Here is a 20,125-nt window from a genome sequence, read left to right as displayed (position 1 = left end):
TGTGTGTGTCTCATTTCCCAGTCGCAAAAGGAAAGAGTCTGAGCCACGCACAAAATGTCTGCTGAACAATGCGGACATTACGCCCCACCACCCGACAGACCCTGTGGAGATGAGACGCATCAACTTCCAAACTCCAGGTACAGCAAGGACGCACACACACATACACTGAAGAACAAAAACTTGAACAACATATATGGGTAACCCTAACCCTAAACCTGGGCATAATTGGCACACACATTACTGAAAAATCTGATCTCCAGTTTCTCTAAAATATGAAAGATGTGAAGAAGGAAATGTACTAGCCTGTAAAACATTACCTTTATACAGACACATGTGCTTTTTTACTGTATGGGTCTCATTTTCCAATTTTCCACAAAAGCTGGCCATGTACTGACATCATTAAACACACTTGACACAGTTTTAAACATAATCTAAGTGTTTGCTTGTTTTCAGCAAGTGAAAACACAAGTAGCTCTGCATTGCAAAGGACTTTTATTGAGATAGTAACATTTAATGTTTAGTGACATTTAATGTTCTTCATTAAGATATCCAAACCACTACTTTTGATTGTTTTATAAAAGCTGGCCTGTTAAAAAGCCATCTAAGGCTTGTATTTCATTGGTCTAATTGGATTTCCACTCTAACACTGTTTCCAGTAGAGTGCTCATGCCTGCTATCTCTGCAATGACAGTCTCGAATACAACATTAGCCCAGTCTATAGGTTTTACTAGGAACCTGGCCTTACCAAGAGAGAGAACCTACCTATATAGTAATTAATTTCCTTTGCTGGAATGAAGGCTATGTTTCATTGGCTTTAACAGACTAAGTGCTATTTCAGAAGATTTTTGCTGTGGAAAGAACAAAGTTTTACAGGAACTGCAAAATCCATATTTTTGGAACCTACTGAAACGGAAAGCAAATTTTAAATTCTGGCATGTGTTAATTAGCAGCAGCTTTAATCCAAAAACATGGTTATTGGCTGTCAAAGGCTCATTTTGGCCAACTGCTGTATTATACTACTGTGGGCAAATAAGGACACGCACCTGCAGGAGACCTTCCTTCTTGGCACCAGTGAAAAACATTTAATTCATGTAAAACAAAACATAAATGTATGTTTGTTTGTTTTTTTAATATACAAACAACATACATGTGTAGCAACATTATATTATAACATTGGCACACACATGCAGACAGCCCACACAGAGATTAACGATTCCCAAATAATGCAACTTAAAGTTAAATTTATGCAGCAGCATAAATGATGCCCATGTACTGCTCCCACATCATTCTGTTTGACATTACGTGCCTTCATAACTACCTGCAAGCCATATTTATGTGTTTGCCATGTCCCCATGTAACAATTTAGGAATAACAAATTGTTAGAAGATGGTGTCTGTTGTTAGTGGAACTCATGTTTTCATGTTGGAGACAAATCCTGCTTTGAAGTTGTCTCAGGTTTTTACCTGTTCCCTCTTTTGTCTCACTTTGTGTCTGGTCTTCATCCGAGCTAAAGCCTAGTGTTAACAGCAGAGCACATTCAATCCCACATTCATTCTCAAAGGCTTCTTCATCTTTGTCCTGCCTTATTTTCAGGCCTGTTATCTATCGGTCTGTCCGTCTTTTAATAAGCCTCCTGCAGTTTAGAACATGTTGGCATCCACAGTTTGTTGTGTAAGGAATAAGTCACGGGGGGAGATAAATTAGCCTTTTGTTCTGTTTGGTTCAGTTGATTTCTATTGGTAAAATGTCACATGATGTAAAAGTAGCTGTTTGATGACCAGCCATGGAAACATGTCATCTTGCCAGGTTAGAAGATTTGGTGAACAAAAGTTAAACAAAAATCTGATTGCTGTCTGAGTAGTTACTTCTAGCAAAGCATCATGTATTACCATGAGTCTTCCACTTGATGGTTTAGTTATATTTTCTCTTCAAGCAGTTTGACAGAGAGGACTGAGACCGGCATTTGGAGGAACCTATTTCAAATGAATTGTTGGTACCTGCCCAAGCAAATGACAGAAAAAGAGTAAATCCTCCAGAGGCAGAAAAAATACATCCACATTTTTTTTTCCCCCGTGCGTTCCTTCATTTCTATTCCCTTTTTTTCCCCCCTGCCTTTCTGTCTCCTAGCCTTGTTGTCTCTCAGCCGTCCATCTGTCATCCACAGCCAGTCTCTGCTCCATCAAAAGGCTTGGATTTCAAAATGGAGCGCTTTTCCTCAGCTTCTTTGGGAGCCCAGTTATGCTGCCTGAGTTTGTGTCTTGGAAGGAAAAAAAAACAAAAAAAAACACTAACTTCTTCACATGAGAGGAGAGGAGAGAGATACGAGGATGAAAGGACATGCACAAACCCACTTATACACAGTAATGTGGAAGTTCAATTTTCTGTCCTCATCTTTATCTTGCTTGGTATTCAGAGGCCTATGGCTCTGTAATGACAGGGGTAGAATGGCCATTCCTGCTATTTGTCTCCCTAAATTCCAGCTCTTTCCATTGTGCCCTCAGCCATCCTCCCCTCTTCCTTAAATAATGGAAACACTTGTTATAATCTCTCGCTCTTTTTTACACGGCATTCACCAATACATGCTGAGACTTCTCCTTTATATATGACAAGCATCCTCGTTCAGCAGCCCCTCCGTCGTCCCGCAGGACTGGGCGAAGTTGTTATCTCCGCACCCGGGGAATTTAATTTGAATGGACATTTTAGCCCAATTAAGTGGGCCGGTGAGCATTCGTGAACATCCCCATCAGCTAATAGCGACCATTGTTCAAATGAGCACGCTCCCAGTGCACTTAACCGAGCTTGCCAATCCAGCAGAGCATATGCCACGTCGGCAATGGGTGCTCAGTGACCCCTACTGCCGGGGAACAAAGAAATATGTTTTTGATGAGGCTTCCTCTAAGCTGAACCTGGCTAATGCCTCATGCGAGAGTGTGTATGTTGTGCACGTGTGCTTGTGTTTTAAAGCCTGTAGGTCATGTGACAGCCTCACAGTGACATCCCACAACTCCTTGGGGTGCAGAGTGGCTCGTTTTGTCATTATCGTCATTGGTGCCTGGGGTTTAATTGGCAAATGGGGCCAAAGTAATGAAGCAGCCGGCTCCGTGGATATCTCCTCTCTATCTACAACCAAGCCCCCACCGCCCCCCACCGCTTTTGCCTGAAGAGCTCACTCTATTCTTTCTCTCTCTCTCTGATTTTTGTCTCGCATTTCAGCTTTCTCTTAGTTTTTCATTGTACTCCTCTCTTCCCACTATTGCCCTTAAAAAAGTGGCTAAAATGTAAGAGCTGGTGGTCGTCATGCAATATATATTTACAGTATATATACATTAGACATATACATCCTCACTTAATCATTTTGATATTCCCCAATTTGGTAAGTGGTAGGAATTCACGTCATTACTGTTCAAGCAAAAATTCCCCTGCAAATTAAAAGATAGGTGAGCATATTTTCACTCTCTGATATGTTTCCTATTCATGTCTCCACCCCTCCAAAACAGAGGGGGGAGATGAAAAAAAAAAAAAAAAGAAACATATTCACGCCCCCGTAATTCTGTCAGAAGACAAGACTTCCACATTTGAGCGTGTAAAAACATCAAGTATTTTCTTGCAGAGAGCATCACACGATTGCGAGAAAACCCACGGACAGCAGCCAGTCACTCGTATGCATCAGCAGCCGACTTAACCCAACTGCAGCGACCGTGGCCTCCCCCTCACAGACAGAAACACGCATGCCACACTCTTAACACATAAACATAATCAGACATGCCTCCCTCCCGCTGTGATGAATGACGTTTGAAGACAGTGGATCAGAGCACCCCCCGCCAGGTTTAATTAGTCATTGTCACAAATCAATTAGGGAGAGGGGGATGTTCGATGTCTTCATCTCGCCGCGCTCATTTGGCGCCACTGGCCTGATGTCCCCTCACTAAGACATCAGTGCAGGTAAACCCGGAAAAATTCAGTGTAGCAAGTCTTTTGCAGAATGTAGCTTAGCTTTGTTATTAGGCTGACTAGTCATCTTAGTTGTTTCCTTTTAAGGAAAAAAATAATAATAATGCAGCACATTTTGGCTCCCACTGGGATTGAGGATGTACCTCCTTTTTTACTATCAAAGTGTTTTATGTTTTTTGGACCAGACTTTTTGGGGAAAAAGAACAGAGACGTTTATTTTGGAAAATAAAAAGTTGTTTTTTGTTTTTTTTTGTTTTTTTTTTAACTGCAGTAAGACAGATTTCCCTTCCTTCCATTTTTCACTTCTCACATACTCTGGAACAAATTATCCGCTTCTTCCGGATCACAGTCACCGTCTCTGGGCGATGTGATCCTTTCTTATCCCTGTGCCACCCTGTTGATCTGATTTCAGCTTTCAGTTGTGGCAAAACGTATTTCCTTCTCTTGACGGACAAGTTTGGCAGCATCCCATCAAACTGCATCTTTTTGCCACATGTCCGGTTAATGTTGTCACAGATGGCTCCTTTCTGCTTGAACAGTCGAGGAAACCAGGGTCTCCCCGGATGTGGCATCGCTGGCTGCTGCCTCAGAGGACTGCTCCTAGAGCAGATAAGACATTGAACCATCAGCACACTCCTCAGAGCTCTGACTCCCATCAGCTCTGGCTCCGCAGCTGTCAACAAAGAATGTGGACACTTTTTCACACCTTTCACTCCCGATGCCTCAGCACCAAGCTGCAGACAAAGGGAACTTTCAGAGTTAGCTTTCACCAGGAAACATAAGCTGGATTTTCCCTTCTCTGTCTCTTTCGCATTCCTGTCAATGGGCCCCTCCAACTGGTTCTTATGAAAGCTTAGAGATAGCAAATCAATTTTCTTATCCCTGATTTCTATGACCGTTGATATGGGGCTTGGCAGAAGGGTTTTCTCAGCAGGGGCATGAGAGGCTGACGCCCGTGGCTAACTAGCCTGCTCCTGAGGATGACTGTAGCTGTTCTGATCTGATGATGTCTGCCCTACTTTTCCATGTCTGTGTGGGAGCCTGGTCTCCAATCTGTCACTCAGGCCACCATGAGAAGGGTCTGAGTTTACTGATGGTAAACTGATTAAAGAAAAATACCTTGTATTTCCTGGCCTTTTATGATTTTGCACATTTTTCTGTTTTATTTTGACATAGCCTTTTCTGTTGCATTACAGCTTTTTGAAAACATTTCCCTTATGTTTGCTGTTCTTTACAGATTCTGGTCTAAGCAGTCCTCAGAGCGAAGCAGATTTTGACTATGAAAGTTAGTCTCTATGCTTTTAGAATTTGCGTACTAGCTGTCTTTATCTTTTTTTCTAGCACCGCTTGCCTCCATTTACAAGTACATAATTTGCATTTGTTTGTTTTTTCACATTATGCAGCAAAATTTCAGCACTAATTAATTTGATGTTGGTTTTCTATTGGTATACCAGGCTGTTTTGTTTTTTTCTTTAATTGGATGTCAGTCACTATATTCACTCGGGCTGTTGGCTGTGCATTAATCCACCATGCATAAATAACCCGTGCGATCACTTCTGCTGATGTAGAGATGGTTGAGAGGTGTGTTTGTTTTGTTTTGTTTTGTTTTTTTTACAGGAGAACAATCTCTGTTAGCCTTCTTTCTCTCCCTTACCTCCTTGTTGTTGTTCCCCTTTCTCCTTCCTCCTCCTCCTCCTTCACCACCACTGCTCCATTTCCATTCTGAAGTAACAGGGTCTTTTCTGTGCTCAAAGATAACGAGCAGAATTAATTAAAGCGGTGGCAAACAATGGCTCAACATTTGATCACCCTCTCTCCCTGCTCACTGCAAAAAAGATAATCTGAGAAGAAAAAAAAAAGCAGAGTTTCTGATTTTCCCCTTCCCCCTTTTTCCCCCCTCTTTATTCATTTGCTTGCTGAAATACGTAACACCATAAATAGGCTTTTGGAGAGAAACTGCTTCAGCTTATCAAAACGAATCATTATATTTATCCGGCGCATCGACTGCCGAACATGAGATTGGAAAATGTGTAATTAGATGCAAGTTTGTTTTCTCATGTTCATTGATCACGTCGTTGATCGAGGTGAAAAAAATTGGAGAATCTGTATGTGGATGGGAAAAAGTCGCAGGATGTGTTTAGGAGAGAGATGAAAGCTATGGCATGGGGGGGGGTGGGAAATAACAGTAATTTGTCCTTGAGAGACTTTGCTCGAGTAACGGGTCACGCTGCACCCTAGTCTTGAAAGTAAATCCTTTCTTGGATAAACACAACAATGTGCCGTGCAGGGTGTAGATGACAAAATGAAGAAGAGAACGAATCAGGCGCGATCGACTCATTTGTCTTGAGGAACAAAACAAATGGGCGAGGTTGGAAAAGTAAACTGAGAGAGAGGAATAGACAAACAGAGCGAACAGATTGGTTTAGCTGTGAGGTTCATCCCTGTAAACATCACAATTTATAGCTTTGGTTGTGCTGGCAAAGGGAAAAGTTGGATAAAGGTAAAATGATGGATTTGCGGTTTAGCGAATTAAAATGATTTTCATACAAGTTTCCCAAAAGACTCTGAGGGAATAAACAAACACTGATATGTTTAACCTTCAGCCTGTCCCCCTGGCAGCGCATCATGCTGTATTTGGAGGTATATGTAAACAATTTGGCCTGATATGCATCGCCCACACTTATACATGCAGACTGTAGTTCGGGCAGTAAACACAAACTGAAAAGAAGTGATGGAGTTTCTCACTAACGTCTGCGGCACTCACAGATACACCCAGAGTAAACTAAACAACCACACACACACACACACACACACACACACGCACAACACAAACATTCTTTGATCTCCCTCCTCTTGTTCTCTCAAGGAGAAGTGAGTGCTCCTCATTTGCATCCGCATTTACTGATTTCGCTCATAGCTTCTGATACCTTTTCCCTTTGAATGTGAGGCAACCAAACTGACAACCAAATTTAATTTGCAATATTTCTTCTTTTCCTTGATGCTCATCTCAATTTATTCCCCACCCCAAACAGAAACGATTAATGACTTCCTCTCATTCTCAAGTGGTGCAACCACGATATGCATGCTTCATTGGAGACCTTGCGCAGAAATAAACACAAAGCTTTGTCCAAACACACCTAACAAGGTGTCATTTGAAGTTATATGGGAATAATGAAGTGACAAAACAGAAATCGATTAAATTAGTAAACAGCATTTAAAAGATCCATTAAGACAGGCATGTGCGTTTGTCAAGGAGGCTGCTAATGTAGTGTGTCCATTCATTTTCCGGAGGATGTCACGGCATCCAGTGTCATCTCCTCATTTGTCTCGTATGTGCATTGTAATCTTTGTTAATCTTCATGTAATTGACTCTGCTGCATTGTTCTCTCAGTGTAAAATAAATTACCATTACTAATGAAGACTGTCAGCACAAAGAGTCGGGCACCCTCTCTTTAAGCGCAACAAAAGCAGCCAAAACACCAGTGACCCCCTTGACATTGGACGGATATTAAGCTTTGTGAGAAAAGGAAAATCAAGGATGGTTAATGTGATTATGCCGATTTGCGCGCTCAATTAAGCCTCTGTAACTTTTTTTTTTTTTTTTTTTTTTTTTTTTTTTTTTGTGAAGAGATTTTAACATTTTGTCGACTTTTGACCTCGTCGCTCGGCACAAAAAGAGACCTCTTACTAAAAATATGAAAGCATTAAGTACTGCCTGTCTGCGTGCAGGGACAGAGCCACAATCTATGGCAGTCTCATATTCCATTACATGGCCTCAGCATTATGTTCGTAAATGGATTAGCGACTGGAGTGCACAGCAGTGCTGATAATGTTAGCAGCAGAAACGCAATACTCAGAGGATATTGGAGTGAGGCAAAAAATGATAAATCTCACAATTTTCTAACCCAAATGAAAGGCTAGTTCTTTCTGGGGATACCTTGGGATACATGGCAGAGGGATTACAACTGCAAATGTATTTTTTTTTTCTTTTGATTTCGGAAGGTAAGGGGTGTTCATCTTGGAGCCAATGTTCACTGCGTTAAGGGAAGCATCAGCTAGAGGAAAAGGGCAGAAACAGCAGCTTGCTTGCTTTACTCTGGCTGGCTGGAATGGAGCAGCTCACTGTGTCACTCAGCATCACTCACACTCCCTAAACCTCCTTATTCCCCCTCCCCACCCACTGCCTTCCCATGAGCCCCCAGGTCAGGGCTCTGTTCTTGAATAAGTGCCTTTTTATAGAGGTCAAAACAGTCAAAATTGTCACCATGCTAACAACACAGCATAACAAGGGCATTATAGATTATGGATACAGCAGCAGCAGGCCTCTGGGATATGTCAGGTCTCGTGCAGATCGAAAGACTGCCTCATAGCTCCTCTCTCATCCTTCTTCTTAATGAGGACCGTCCTGGAAGTAATTTTAAATGTCAAAAATAATGATAAATAGTCTTCATGTATGGGTAACGACTTTCATTTGTTAGATCTGCATCAATTAAAACCATCCTTAAAGACATATTTCCATTACAAAGTTTTTTTCACCAACTAGTCTTCCAGTATTTAGTTTTTTCTTCTTTGTTGATAGCAACGGTGCTGAAAGTAAATATTACTTTTGATTAACTTCAAGAAAGAGTACAAGGGATTTTCGTCAACATAAGCACTTCATTGATCGGGAAAGGGCTGTCGTGCTTGTCGTCTGTGATTTCACCATCAAAACCTTACATTTTTCATCATGTGTCATCTTTAACTCATTTCAAGCTCTCAAGCTATTGAACTGTTTGAGACTTGCAGTAATTGATCCGTGTTTTTCTCCGGCTTCACTAAACAACATTGGTCCTATCGGTCCTCCCATCTGTCAGCATCATGAGCATTGTGGGAATTTATATAATTTGGTTTACCCACTTCTTCAGCGAATAATCAATCACTCAGCAAAGCTGTTTTTGAGCTCTGGCCTGGTCAAATCAAGCGCCTATAACATCACCAATCAATACATTGTTGCTCTGTGTGACATCCCCCATGTTCTGCACATGCTTCCTCGCCACTAAAACCCAACCTTCATTGTTATGTAAGCAACCAGTCCTCACCCATAAGTGTGTGTTTAGTTTGACTTGAACTTGTGTCCTGTCTGTTGCACCACTGAACTCTTCTTCCTCTCTCAATTCTTTGGCGAGCAGGTATGATGAATCATCCTCCCATCCCTATCTCAGAGTTGGCAGAACACACAGAGCTGCTCAAGGCCAACGATAATCTCAAGCTCTCCCAGGAATATGAGGTGAGTGGACCAAAGGTTCAAAGGTCAAAGTTTCATCTGTTTATTGATTTTTGTCTGATTGTGTTTTTATTGGAAGGCGACGCAAGAGGCTCTACTTTCCCCTCTAGGAAATGGCTTCTTCTCTTCCTTGCCTCTCCTCCTACTTGACAAGGCTGCAGCTGGTGGTGCTTGAGCAATTATGAAATATCAGTTGTTCTCAGCCACTTATTTTCTTCAGATATTTTGGCAGCCTCAACCAGGCAAAGACAATTGTCATTTTCAATCACATAACATTTCCCCTGGCAGTTTGGTGCAACTCCTGTACTCCCAAATGCAATTTCCTCAAATTCTTGAATCATTCTAATTTAATGCATCAGGAAAAATGGGGGGGGGGGGGGGGGGGGATATATAAAAATGCTACAAGGTGAAACATGCCCTTTTGTGACATCCTTACTTACAAAATTGGGTAATTGTGTTCAGGGACTAGAAGTAACAGAATACATGGCCCTGATTAAGGCCACAGGCCCAAACACATTGGTCCAATAGTGAAGATGTTCTACACTTTATAATAATCATCATTAACAAATGTTAACTTTAAAGTTATTTAAACTTAGTTATTATTAACATAGGTATCTCAACAAACACTGAAATGCTTCATAGATGATTTATTAAGTAACTGTAAATTGTAAAGTTGAATTGTGTAGTTCATCCATAATGATTATTTGAATGGCGAATATAAAGTTGCAGCTGATGACCTAATGAGTTGTGCCTGTAGTAAGCGCCGACGTTGCATCTGACTGATTGTTACAGATCTGGGATTTGTATTCATGACAGTGGTGTTGCAGCGAGAACCTGTAGGGGGGCGCCAAATCACACAAAATACCAATATCTTCATAATGTTTCTTTAATAAATTCTTTATAAAGCATTTAATTGTTAACAGAAAAATAACTTAATTTAGATTAGATTACAAATGGTAATTGTCAGTTTGTTAGTTGTTAGGGTTTTTTTTTTTAATGCACGTTTTCGTTTGGAATATTATATCACATTTTGTACACTCAGTACTTCTTTCATTTTTGATAATGCTGTTTTGAGTAATTTGATAGATGGTTCAGATCAGATTTGTTTAAAAAAAAACATGGACTGAATGTTTTAACTATCTCAAACATTTACTTTAAGAATTAATGATTAAAAAGTGTTTTAAAATCCTTCACACACACACACCGATGAACTGCGGAGATGAATGGAGAGATGGAGCATTAATGTGTTTTTAGGGAAACGCACACTGGCATGCAGGTTTTAACGTTGTACATTGTGTGCGTGCGTGCGTGCGTGCGTGCGTGTGTGTGCGTGTGTGTGTGTATATAGAGGGGGGTAACTGAGCTGTCCGGGCTCTGAGTCCGTGGCGGTTATAAATGACACCAGAGTTGATTAGAAATCAGGAGTGCTGAATCAGCTCTCGTTTGCATACAAGCAATATCCCCTCCTCGCATCCCTAAATCACCGTGCCTGTCGCCCCGCTGCATGCCAGTATAACGCAGGAAGCAGGTACAGCAGCGTAGATTGCTGTCATCATGCCTGCCGGTGAATGTTGGTGGATAATGACTTCTCATAGCCATCCAGTATTTCTTTGGTATCTATTATTCATAAATCCACATCCGGGCTGTGTACCAAATGGACAAGCTTGTTCCATACGCGGGGAAGAGAGGCGAGAGAGGGGTGATGCCAGAGTTGACGCTTTGCTACGACTACAACTTCTAATTAGTTGGCTTACAGAGAGCATTAAACCGCCTGCTCTTCTTTTCTCCCTCTTCGTCCTTTTTACTCTCACTCTCTCTGTCCCCCCCTGCCCCTTCCCACAGCCACCCCCAGGAAAAATAAATGACCAAATTAAATAGAGAAGTGTAATTTTAATTTTGTTATTTTCTTGATGAATGGCTGCTCGTCCGGGCGCCCTGGCTTGCCAAGCGCAGCTCTACGGGGCTTTGACTGATTGGTTTTTAGCCAGGCGGGATGTGAGGGAGGAGAAAAAATGGAGGGAAGAAGGGGAGAGAGGAGAAACGAGAGAGATGAGGTGGGGAGGCTTGGTTAATGATGGAGATTCAGTGAAGGGGGAGAGGGAGCAGGCTGGCTCAGCTGGAGAGTTGAGATGAAGAGGAGATGATCTGACACTCGAACAGCAATGAAAAGGAAGCGGCACCGTTACCGGACGATACTAAAGCTGTAGAGTATGTTATCTATCTGCTGTCAGGCGGTTAGCGGCAGTGTCCTGCAAAGACTGCCATCTTTGACAGGACTTGTCACTCATCTTCATACACGCTATTATGAATTGTAAGGAAAAGGAGCAAATTCTACAATAGTTGTTGCTGAATTTGAGCAATTATTATCCAGTCGCTTTATTATATCACTTTGAAAGTAGGCATGCATCCAAATTTGATGGTTTTCGATTTTTTAAATTGGATGATGTTTCAGTGAAGTGACCCCAGTCATACACACACATACACATACACACACACATAAACACACATGGTGAACCTGAAGGTGCTCCAGAAAGAAATGGGAGAATAGCAGGAGGGTGACTGCTGGAGAGGGATTGTAAACATCAGAGAGGAGACAGGAGATGGAGGGAGAGATAATGAGAGAAAGAAATATGGACAAAAAAAAACTGTGAGACTTTGAAGATGGAGCGATGCAGATAAGGAAAACAGGGACAGAGATGAGAGGGCAGAAAAAACAGAGATGGAACGAGGATAAAACAGAAGGAAGCGCTAATTGCTATAATGATCGCGTGGAAATTGTTGGATCAGGTTTCCAGTTCGACTTGATTCAGCCTCAGCCTCCCTCTCCAAACTGCCTCGCCCCCCGCCCCCAACCTACATGCTGAAGCCTTAACTGCAAATATCCTTCAAGCCGCGGTCCCCATGCCAACAGAGCACCAGACGCCTATAAGCAAACAACGACTCGTAATGGAATAGTTAATTATCCTGACAAGGGAACAGAATATTTATCTGGAAATGGTGTATTTTAAAGAGGCTGCTGTATTCGTCTCTCGCCCGAGTGTCGGGCCTCGCTCAACACCCTCCCTTCAAGGGGGAGAGCCGGCGCCCTCATCAATATTGTTATTTGTCATCATGCCCGCTACATTAATGATCTTGATAAAGCACTGTGTCCAGCTGCTGCGAGTATTTAAAGCAGGCAGCAAGCAGATCTTCATGATACCGTGTTCTTTTTTCCTTTAGGGAAATCTCTCTCTCAATCTGTCTCCCCCCTCCTCCTCCTCCTCCTCCTCCCTCTCCTCTTTCTATGATAACATTCAGGTTGCATTGTTATTGCTCAGCTCTTCTGATTTCTTCTTGGTGTGTGCATGTTCTGCCTGTCTGTGCCCCCCATCAGTCTATTGATCCAGGCCAGCAGTTCACCTGGGAACACTCCAACCTGGAGGTGAACAAGCCCAAAAATCGTTACGCCAACGTCATCGCCTACGACCACTCCCGCGTCATCCTGGCTCCCATCGAGGGTAAGACTCACCCATCCTCACTCTCCGCACACACACCACCTCGGAGGGGAGCTCAGCTCATTGCAGATCATTCGGGAAATCCTCATAATTACGGAGTCAGATTAGGTAATTAGGAATTTGTACTGGGTAGACATATACTAGACACATGAGACTTCTACGGTGAAGTAGAACAGAGCCAAGCAGTGTAGGGAAGAAGGCATTAAATAAAATAAAACACTGTATTTCACTGTACTTTATGGACTAGGCTTTGCTTTCATAAAAGAATAAAGAAATAGAAAGGAAAGGAAGGATGAGACTGGGCTGGATTACACAATGTTGTTTTTGAGGCAACGCAGTCGCATGAAGCAAAATAGAATAAAACATGAGTGAAAGTTCAGATTCAGTTCAGCAACGACCAGTGAATTTATAGACGAAAGCCATATTTTCTTGGAGGCTAAACCGAGGATTGTTTCAGCTCAGCCTGGTCCTGAGAAGCTAAGCAGTTTATGGAATCATAATATATTGGGGGGTTCAGACGAGGACTTGTTTCAGCTCATCTCTGAGCGCAGCACTCAGTCAGAGTGATCCAGGAATTTAACCACTGTTTTCACCATCCCATTTGTCTCATCAGATCTGCCCCCGCTCTTATGACTTCCTTCTAACTGCCCACAGACACAGTACAGAGAGTATCAGAGCCAGAAAAACTCTTCCTCTGACTCCTAAATCTCAAGGGACATTGTCAGAGGTAGTCACCCTTCACCGCTGACATTGTTCTGGCGTTGCATCACCAGAAGAGCTCCCCGACTCCTCACAGCAGTGCTAAAGTCCCAACTCCACAGCACTCTCCCTTTGTGTGAGCTAACTGCTCCGACCGAGATTCTGACATCTCGCAATAGTCAGGCCAATTTGAGGGTGCGACAACACGCATAACAAAATTATCCCCGGGAAAAAATGCCTCGTCCATAAATACATAAATTAATCAAGTCTGAAATTTCTATTTTACACTGCAGTGATTTTGCCATTAGTCGCAGCAGTAGAACAATTCATGCACGCTGCCATTCTCTGTTCATTTAGCTATGACTAAAGCCAAGGCACCACAGTCGGATTGTGCGACGTGGTATCCGTTTTAATGACATTTGCCTTTCTTTTTCTTTCGTTCATTTTTTTTTCTTTTTTCTTCCCTATTCTTCTCTCTCTTGCTTTCTCTGCCTCGCTCTCTCACTCACACACCTCTTTCTCTGTCTTTTTCTTCCTCTCCACCCTGGTTGTTGTCCTCACTGCCTCTCCTCTCTTAAATTAGACCAGTCGAGTGTTTCATTGTTTGTCGCTCGAGTGAGGAGACGTCAGTCAGAGAGACGTGACTCTCCAACACAGATGCTGCCACGCTGGAGTCTCTTTTCAACTGACAGGATTGTAGAAGTTGGTTAAATGAAGACGGGTGACGTTATGTCTTATCAGCGTCAGATGCTCAGTGTTAGACACGCTTTAATCGCAGATCATCTTCTTTACATTAACACCATTTTGGCTAAAGTTTCTAGAACTGTTTTAAATTACTGAGCCTGGATTTAAGCTGCACCAAGCTCAAGGACATCTTGACTTTTTGGGTGCAGCTCAGCTCAACCCTGCTTCACTTAGATCCTTACACAACCATGTACACTTGTTATCAGGGATCACCTTGGGAACCATTGCAGTGAACTACATATTTTACCTTTGAGGTGTCCTGTTACTACTGCAGACACATTAAGGGCGCACTTACACTCGGCCCAGTTGCTCCGCACCATGTCGAAGCACGACTCTTCCAACCGTGCCAGAGCCAAGAAAGTGTACAGGACGCTCACACTAGTCAAACAAACTGGACTTCGGGGGTCAAATGTACCTCGTGTGAGTGCACCCTACAGGGTGCTACAGACTACTGTGATACTCACATGCAGTCAGAGGAAGCAGGGTTTTGCAACAAAGCATGCAATTGTTTTGTACATCAAAAATGTTGCCAGTACACATTTTTCTACCCAGAGATGTGGAGGGGTGCCTTACGGCAAGATTTAGCGGGACCGGTGTGCAACAGAGCATGCTAGCAGACTGAGAGGGATGGTAGCTCGATCTACCTCCTGGCTGTGGTGACTGAGTGGCTGATTTACTCCTCGCTACATTTCCATCTTCAACTGCACTGGTGGTGGTAAATCAGATGTAGGCTGTTAGACCATATCTACAGAAACTGAGGCAGAACCACGGAGAAAGAAAATGATAAAAGAGCATTGCAGTAAGTCGTGATGCCGAGGCCATTGCTACATTTGAATCTATTCAAATGGAACAACAACCAAGGTTTCCCTCAGTTCTACAGCAGCAGAGGTCGTGAGACCGTTATAACATCTCATTTAATCTTGTGTTGCGCCTTAAAATATTGCTCTCAAAACAAGCACTAAATCTATTGGGCCAAAACACATGGTCGACCAAATCTTAAGACAGTGCCGCATCTCTCTGGACAATTCCAACACTTAAAACGATGTTAGCCAATTTTCACTCGTTTCAACAATGAGAGGTGTAAGAACTCATTACATCAGTAATTTACTTGTTTTCCAGTCTCGAATCTTTACACCTTTATTGATTGGGAAACAGGGTTAGTGTGTGAGAAAACTGTGAATTATCGAGGCAGATGGCACCAAACACGAGGTGTAAATAATAATTAAAGTAAAATGATTGAAAATAAAAGTCTGACAAACGAAGGCCGAAAAAGACATCAAAACTACATTGGTTTTTTTAACATTTTTTTTTCCGTTGTCTATCTAGGTATCACAGGTAGTGACTATATCAACGCCAACTACATTGACGGCTACAGGAAGCAGAATGCCTACATCGCCACGCAGGGTCCTTTACCAGAGACATTTGGGGACTTCTGGAGGATGGTGTGGGAACAGAGAGCAGCCACCGTGGTCATGATGACCAGGCTGGAGGAGAAGTCACGAGTGAGTCCACTCAACTTGGATTTTTACTACTTAAAAAATTGTTTTGTTTTTTTTTAAACAAACCTCACAGTCAAATAGCTGGTTCACAAGATCAAGTACAAGAACCAGCTGCCGTTAGAGTTATTCACATCTGCACATCTGAATCCCATTGATAGGTAATCAGATTTGATGTTCCTGAGATGGTGTGCTTTTCAAAGAAGTGTAGTTTGGATTCAAAGACGGCCTACCTGTGCACATCTGATAAGTAAGGCTGAGTGTCTACCGGGAGTATCTTCACAGACTTGGCTCTGTTTTCTCTCCTTATTTGCAGAGGAATCGACAAGCTGTTGCATGTTCCCTACTGTGCTGAGAGCTTAGCAAGTTTTAGCACCCAGAGCTCACAGTGCAGGAAGCTAAAATTAAATTGTAAGCAACGGAGTGCTTGGAGTTTCTTTGCTACGCTTGTGACCACTGCCTCCTACAACCATCTGCTGGTAGTGAAAGTTAGAGGAAGAAATGTCTGGAGAGCACAGCGGCTTGGTTACAGAAGGAAGGAAGGAAATGTCAGGGTGTGATCACACTAGTCAAGTATGGTTGGTTTTTGTTTTCTTTTTCATCTTATACATTTATGTCCATGTGAAGAGGCCACAGGCATATCCTTTGTCAGGAGCTCAGCCTCCTTGAAATAAAAGGGCGCATTTTCAAAAGCTTGATTGACTTGTGGTGTTCACACTTTTTTTGTCAGACAACTAACTATAATAATATAACTGTGATGGTTTCAAAGCAGCACTTAATAACCACAAACTGCGTCGATATAGACATTAATGATAGAGAATCAGCAGAAAAGGCACGCTGACTCTGTCGAGAAAGTCTCTTAAGTGTTTGTGACAGTTGGGTACCAGTTCTGTTTGCATATAGTGACAGCGAGTTGTTAAATATACAAAGTGCCTGTCATGTGACCCTTTTTTTTTTTAAACAATAGGCTGAAAATGCAGGTAAGCACAAAAAAGAACGACAGAATCAAACCAAACGGCATGAGCGTACCCTACAAACTTTCTTTGCTATCGAGGAGTGGACTTATCTAAATGTCAAAAAGCCAACTGCGATCTTTCATCCCGTCAACTCAAACCGGTGTCAACATCAGGCTCACTCACCCCAGGTGTCTCCCCTCATTTTCCCTCCCTCTATCCCTTTTCAGTTGTTTACCTATCCTCCATACTGACATGCGCGTTCCACTCCTGTCAAACGTGATCAAGATTAGCGGTGATAGAACTTGAGTGTCAGCCCGAGCAGGAAATGGGAGAGAAAGCTGAGGAGCGGCGCATCACCCTCACTAGCTGTCACATCTCATCTGGTGTCCACCGGCGCATCACACCCCATATTGAATGAATCTTTATTAAGTGGGTTGACAGGGGAGGGCCGAGGGGAAGCAGGAATTGTGTATTCAGATATACTGGACAAAACAACTTTGAGTCAAAATGAGATATCCATCCAAGATCTATTTTTAAGTATCCCTACACTCTTTCAAAATAATTATATGTGAAGATCTCTATGATAAAACTTTATACAACATTTACTGCATCCATATTGAGATTAATTTCCTTATTCTCTTGCCTAGAATAAGATTTAGGGGAGGATGCAGGCAGGATTTGTGTCAGGTTGGTGAATTTGAGCAAAAAGAATGGACTTCCTGTGTCTGATCACAGCTGTCCAATCTGCATAATTGTGCTCCTCAAATGCGAGAGGAGCCACCATGGTGTTTCTGTCAACTCCGCCTGGTGTTTTGATCCACAGGAGCGCTCGCTCTGTGAGTGGGTGTGTGAACCGGCATGATTTGAATTCCTCTTCACTCCTCCATTTATGTTCATGATCCTCTTCATCAATGGAGATGCCGCTTAACAGGCTGTGAAATAGATACTGCAACTGATACCTCTGTGTGTGTGTGTCTCTCTGCAGATTAAGTGTGACCAGTACTGGCCCAGTCGTGGCACAGAAACCTATGGCATGACCCAAGTGACCCTGTTGGACACCATAGAATTGGCCACTTTCTGTGTGCGCACTTTCTCCTTGCACAAGGTAGGAGGATTTAACTCCCTCTCTCTCTCTCTTTATCTCTCTGTCTGGCACACACACATACACACACACACACACACACACACACACACACACACACACACACACTCAACCACCAAAGCTGTTACATCTTCCCTTTGCAAATTAAATCCACCTATTAAATTTATTATTGTTGGATAATAATGACTAACATTATCCTTGTGTAATGTCTGTCCAGTAAACATACAGCCACAAAATCTACATAGACAACAGAAGTGATGGCATTGATTGTGCGCTGTATTGCCTTCACTATGGTATATACATACGTAGAGAATCCTTCGTCCTCAGTGTCCTTCTAGGCCTCCCGTTTTACCTTGTTCAGCTCTCTCTCTCCTCAGTAGATCATCTGTTTATGTGCATCTGCCAAATTGGAGCACTTAGGTAAAGTGAGCAGTAGAGAAACCCAATATACATAATTGGCAGACTGCTCTCATGCTTCTGTGTGCACACACAGACACACGCATCTAAGCACTGAAGCACACCGGCAGATACACAGTCTCCAGACAAATGACAAGATTCTTAAGGTGAAGCATTTACACATGCAAGCTGCTTAGACACAAGCATGTGGTTGAAGCACTCGAACACATGCACAAAATGTGTGTATTTACTGTACATACCTTGACACACACGCATGAGACACACAGATACACAGCACAGACTCTCACAGTCTCGCACACCTCGCTGTCATGCAACCACTTGTGAGAAGAAACGAATTTTAGTGGAAAACCTGCTATTAGACAGACTTGACATTTCCAGAATTTTCCCTTTTAACCAGATAGCGCAACGCTTGAGTCACGGCAGCTGAACAATGAGCGCCAGAGCAAACCGGCGATGGTAAAGATAGCATGATATCAGCAGCCACGGTGCTTTAGAGCTTCCTGGTTGACATTCAAGGCCATTTACATTCTGCCGCTCTCGGCCTCCATCAAACCTCCAAATGTGACTCTTTTTCTATCTATCCTTTCCCTCCCCCTTATAACTGGAGCCATTGCTCTGATTTCTCACTGAGCTGTTTTGACTTCATATCTCTGAGAAAAAAAAATATTTTGTGGGATGTGTGTGAAGTATAAGGTTGCAGACGCTGGCAGTAGGCACACAAATATGCACACAGAGTGGATCTACAAAGCAGCCACAGTGCTATCTATCTGTGTGTGTGTGTGCGGGTCCTGCAGTGAGGCAGAATTGTGTCTTCTGATTTAAAAAAAGAAGAAGAAGAAATTTAAAGAAAACCAGCAGCCAAGCACCAATCACATCTATGCAGCCTGCCTCATCTGCAGAAACAGGGAATGACCAGAAAGAAAAGAGAGTAAGATTTAGGTCAGTTTGCTTTTAATTACCACACTCATTTATTCATTTATTCAGCAAGGAAAGAAATCCCTCTGTCAGGGAAGCAGAAACACTGCATTGAAATGCAAACAGTACCTCCATTAGAGGATCTTCTGAGAGGAGAGAGAGGAGAGGAGGACAGAAAGATGTAAGGGCGATTTCTCTCTCTCTCCCTCTCTCTCTCTCTCTCTCTCTCTCTCTCTCTCTCTCTCTCTCTCTCTCTCTCTTCTTATGCTTCTCAAAAATCTTCCTGTGGATCCCAGCGTGTATCTTTGATGCAGCGAGGATTGAGTTTGAGGCCTCGTGCTGACAGATGCAGGCGTAACATGCGTGTCTGTTGCATGTGTCTGTGGACGTTCTGAGCGACAGCATGAATACATAATACCTGTACAGTTCAGAGATAGATATGATCGTACTTGTTATATTCTGATGAGCTCGTATGAAAGTGTTTCCCTGAAGACATTTTACACTCTGTTAAGAGATAATGAGCCAAAAATCTATTTTGAGGTTGAAACACTTCCTTTAGAGGTGCAATGTGTGAGATACGACCAGAATTGTAATTTAAAACATTCAATAAGAAGAATATGAAGAAGTAACAGTTTTGAAGTTATGTTGAGAACTGTGTTGTGGAGATGTCTACTGAAGTTAGCATGCTAACTAACTAGCCTCAGCCCGTCAGGTACTGTAGTACCACCTTGACTTGCAAAAGTCTGATAGCATAGCTGCTGTAGTTGTAGCTAGCAGATGTAGCAGTGAGTTCTCTAAATTCTAAGATCTGTCAGCTTTTTGTGTATTATATTAACTCAAAAAGAGTCAGATATTTTCCTATTAATCAGAAAAATACATTACCATATACAATACAATACCATTCTCTGTCTGAATTAAGGCTTCTCCCTTTTATCAAACTAATATAGGCTTAAATGCCACATTAACTCATTGCAAAACAAAACAAAACCCACCAAATACGTCTAGGTTTTTCTTTCCACTGTCTCCAGGCGACATGCTGCCTTCTACTTAGTTGGACTGACTTTTGACAAGTGCCTAATTCTTACAAG

General features: G+C 42.5%; 1 protein-coding gene across 14 annotated transcripts in view; it reads left to right on the top strand.

Annotated features, from left to right (window-relative positions):
* Positions 1–20,125, top strand: part of ptprsa (protein tyrosine phosphatase receptor type Sa) — a 237,333-nt gene that overhangs the window by 198,215 nt on the left and 18,993 nt on the right. For 8 of the 14 annotated variants that reach the window (XM_037114068.1, XM_037114065.1, XM_037114067.1 and 5 more), the window contains 6 exons: positions 22–137; positions 5,189–5,236; positions 9,120–9,217; positions 12,588–12,711; positions 15,478–15,653; positions 17,589–17,708. In XM_037114068.1, coding sequence (XP_036969963.1) covers positions 22–137; positions 5,189–5,236; positions 9,120–9,217; positions 12,588–12,711; positions 15,478–15,653; positions 17,589–17,708 — 682 coding nt within the window. The remainder of the gene's footprint in view (positions 1–21; positions 138–5,188; positions 5,237–9,119; positions 9,218–12,587; positions 12,712–15,477; positions 15,654–17,588; positions 17,709–20,125) is intronic. The other 6 variants (XM_037114070.1, XM_037114069.1, XM_037114075.1 and 3 more) reach the window with 1 other exon arrangement.

This window comes from Acanthopagrus latus, chromosome 11, assembly GCF_904848185.1.
Source record: "Acanthopagrus latus isolate v.2019 chromosome 11, fAcaLat1.1, whole genome shotgun sequence".
Lineage (NCBI taxonomy): Eukaryota > Metazoa > Chordata > Actinopteri > Spariformes > Sparidae > Acanthopagrus > Acanthopagrus latus.
Note: the sequence above shows the minus strand (reverse complement) of the source record. Positions and strands in the feature narration are given on the sequence as shown.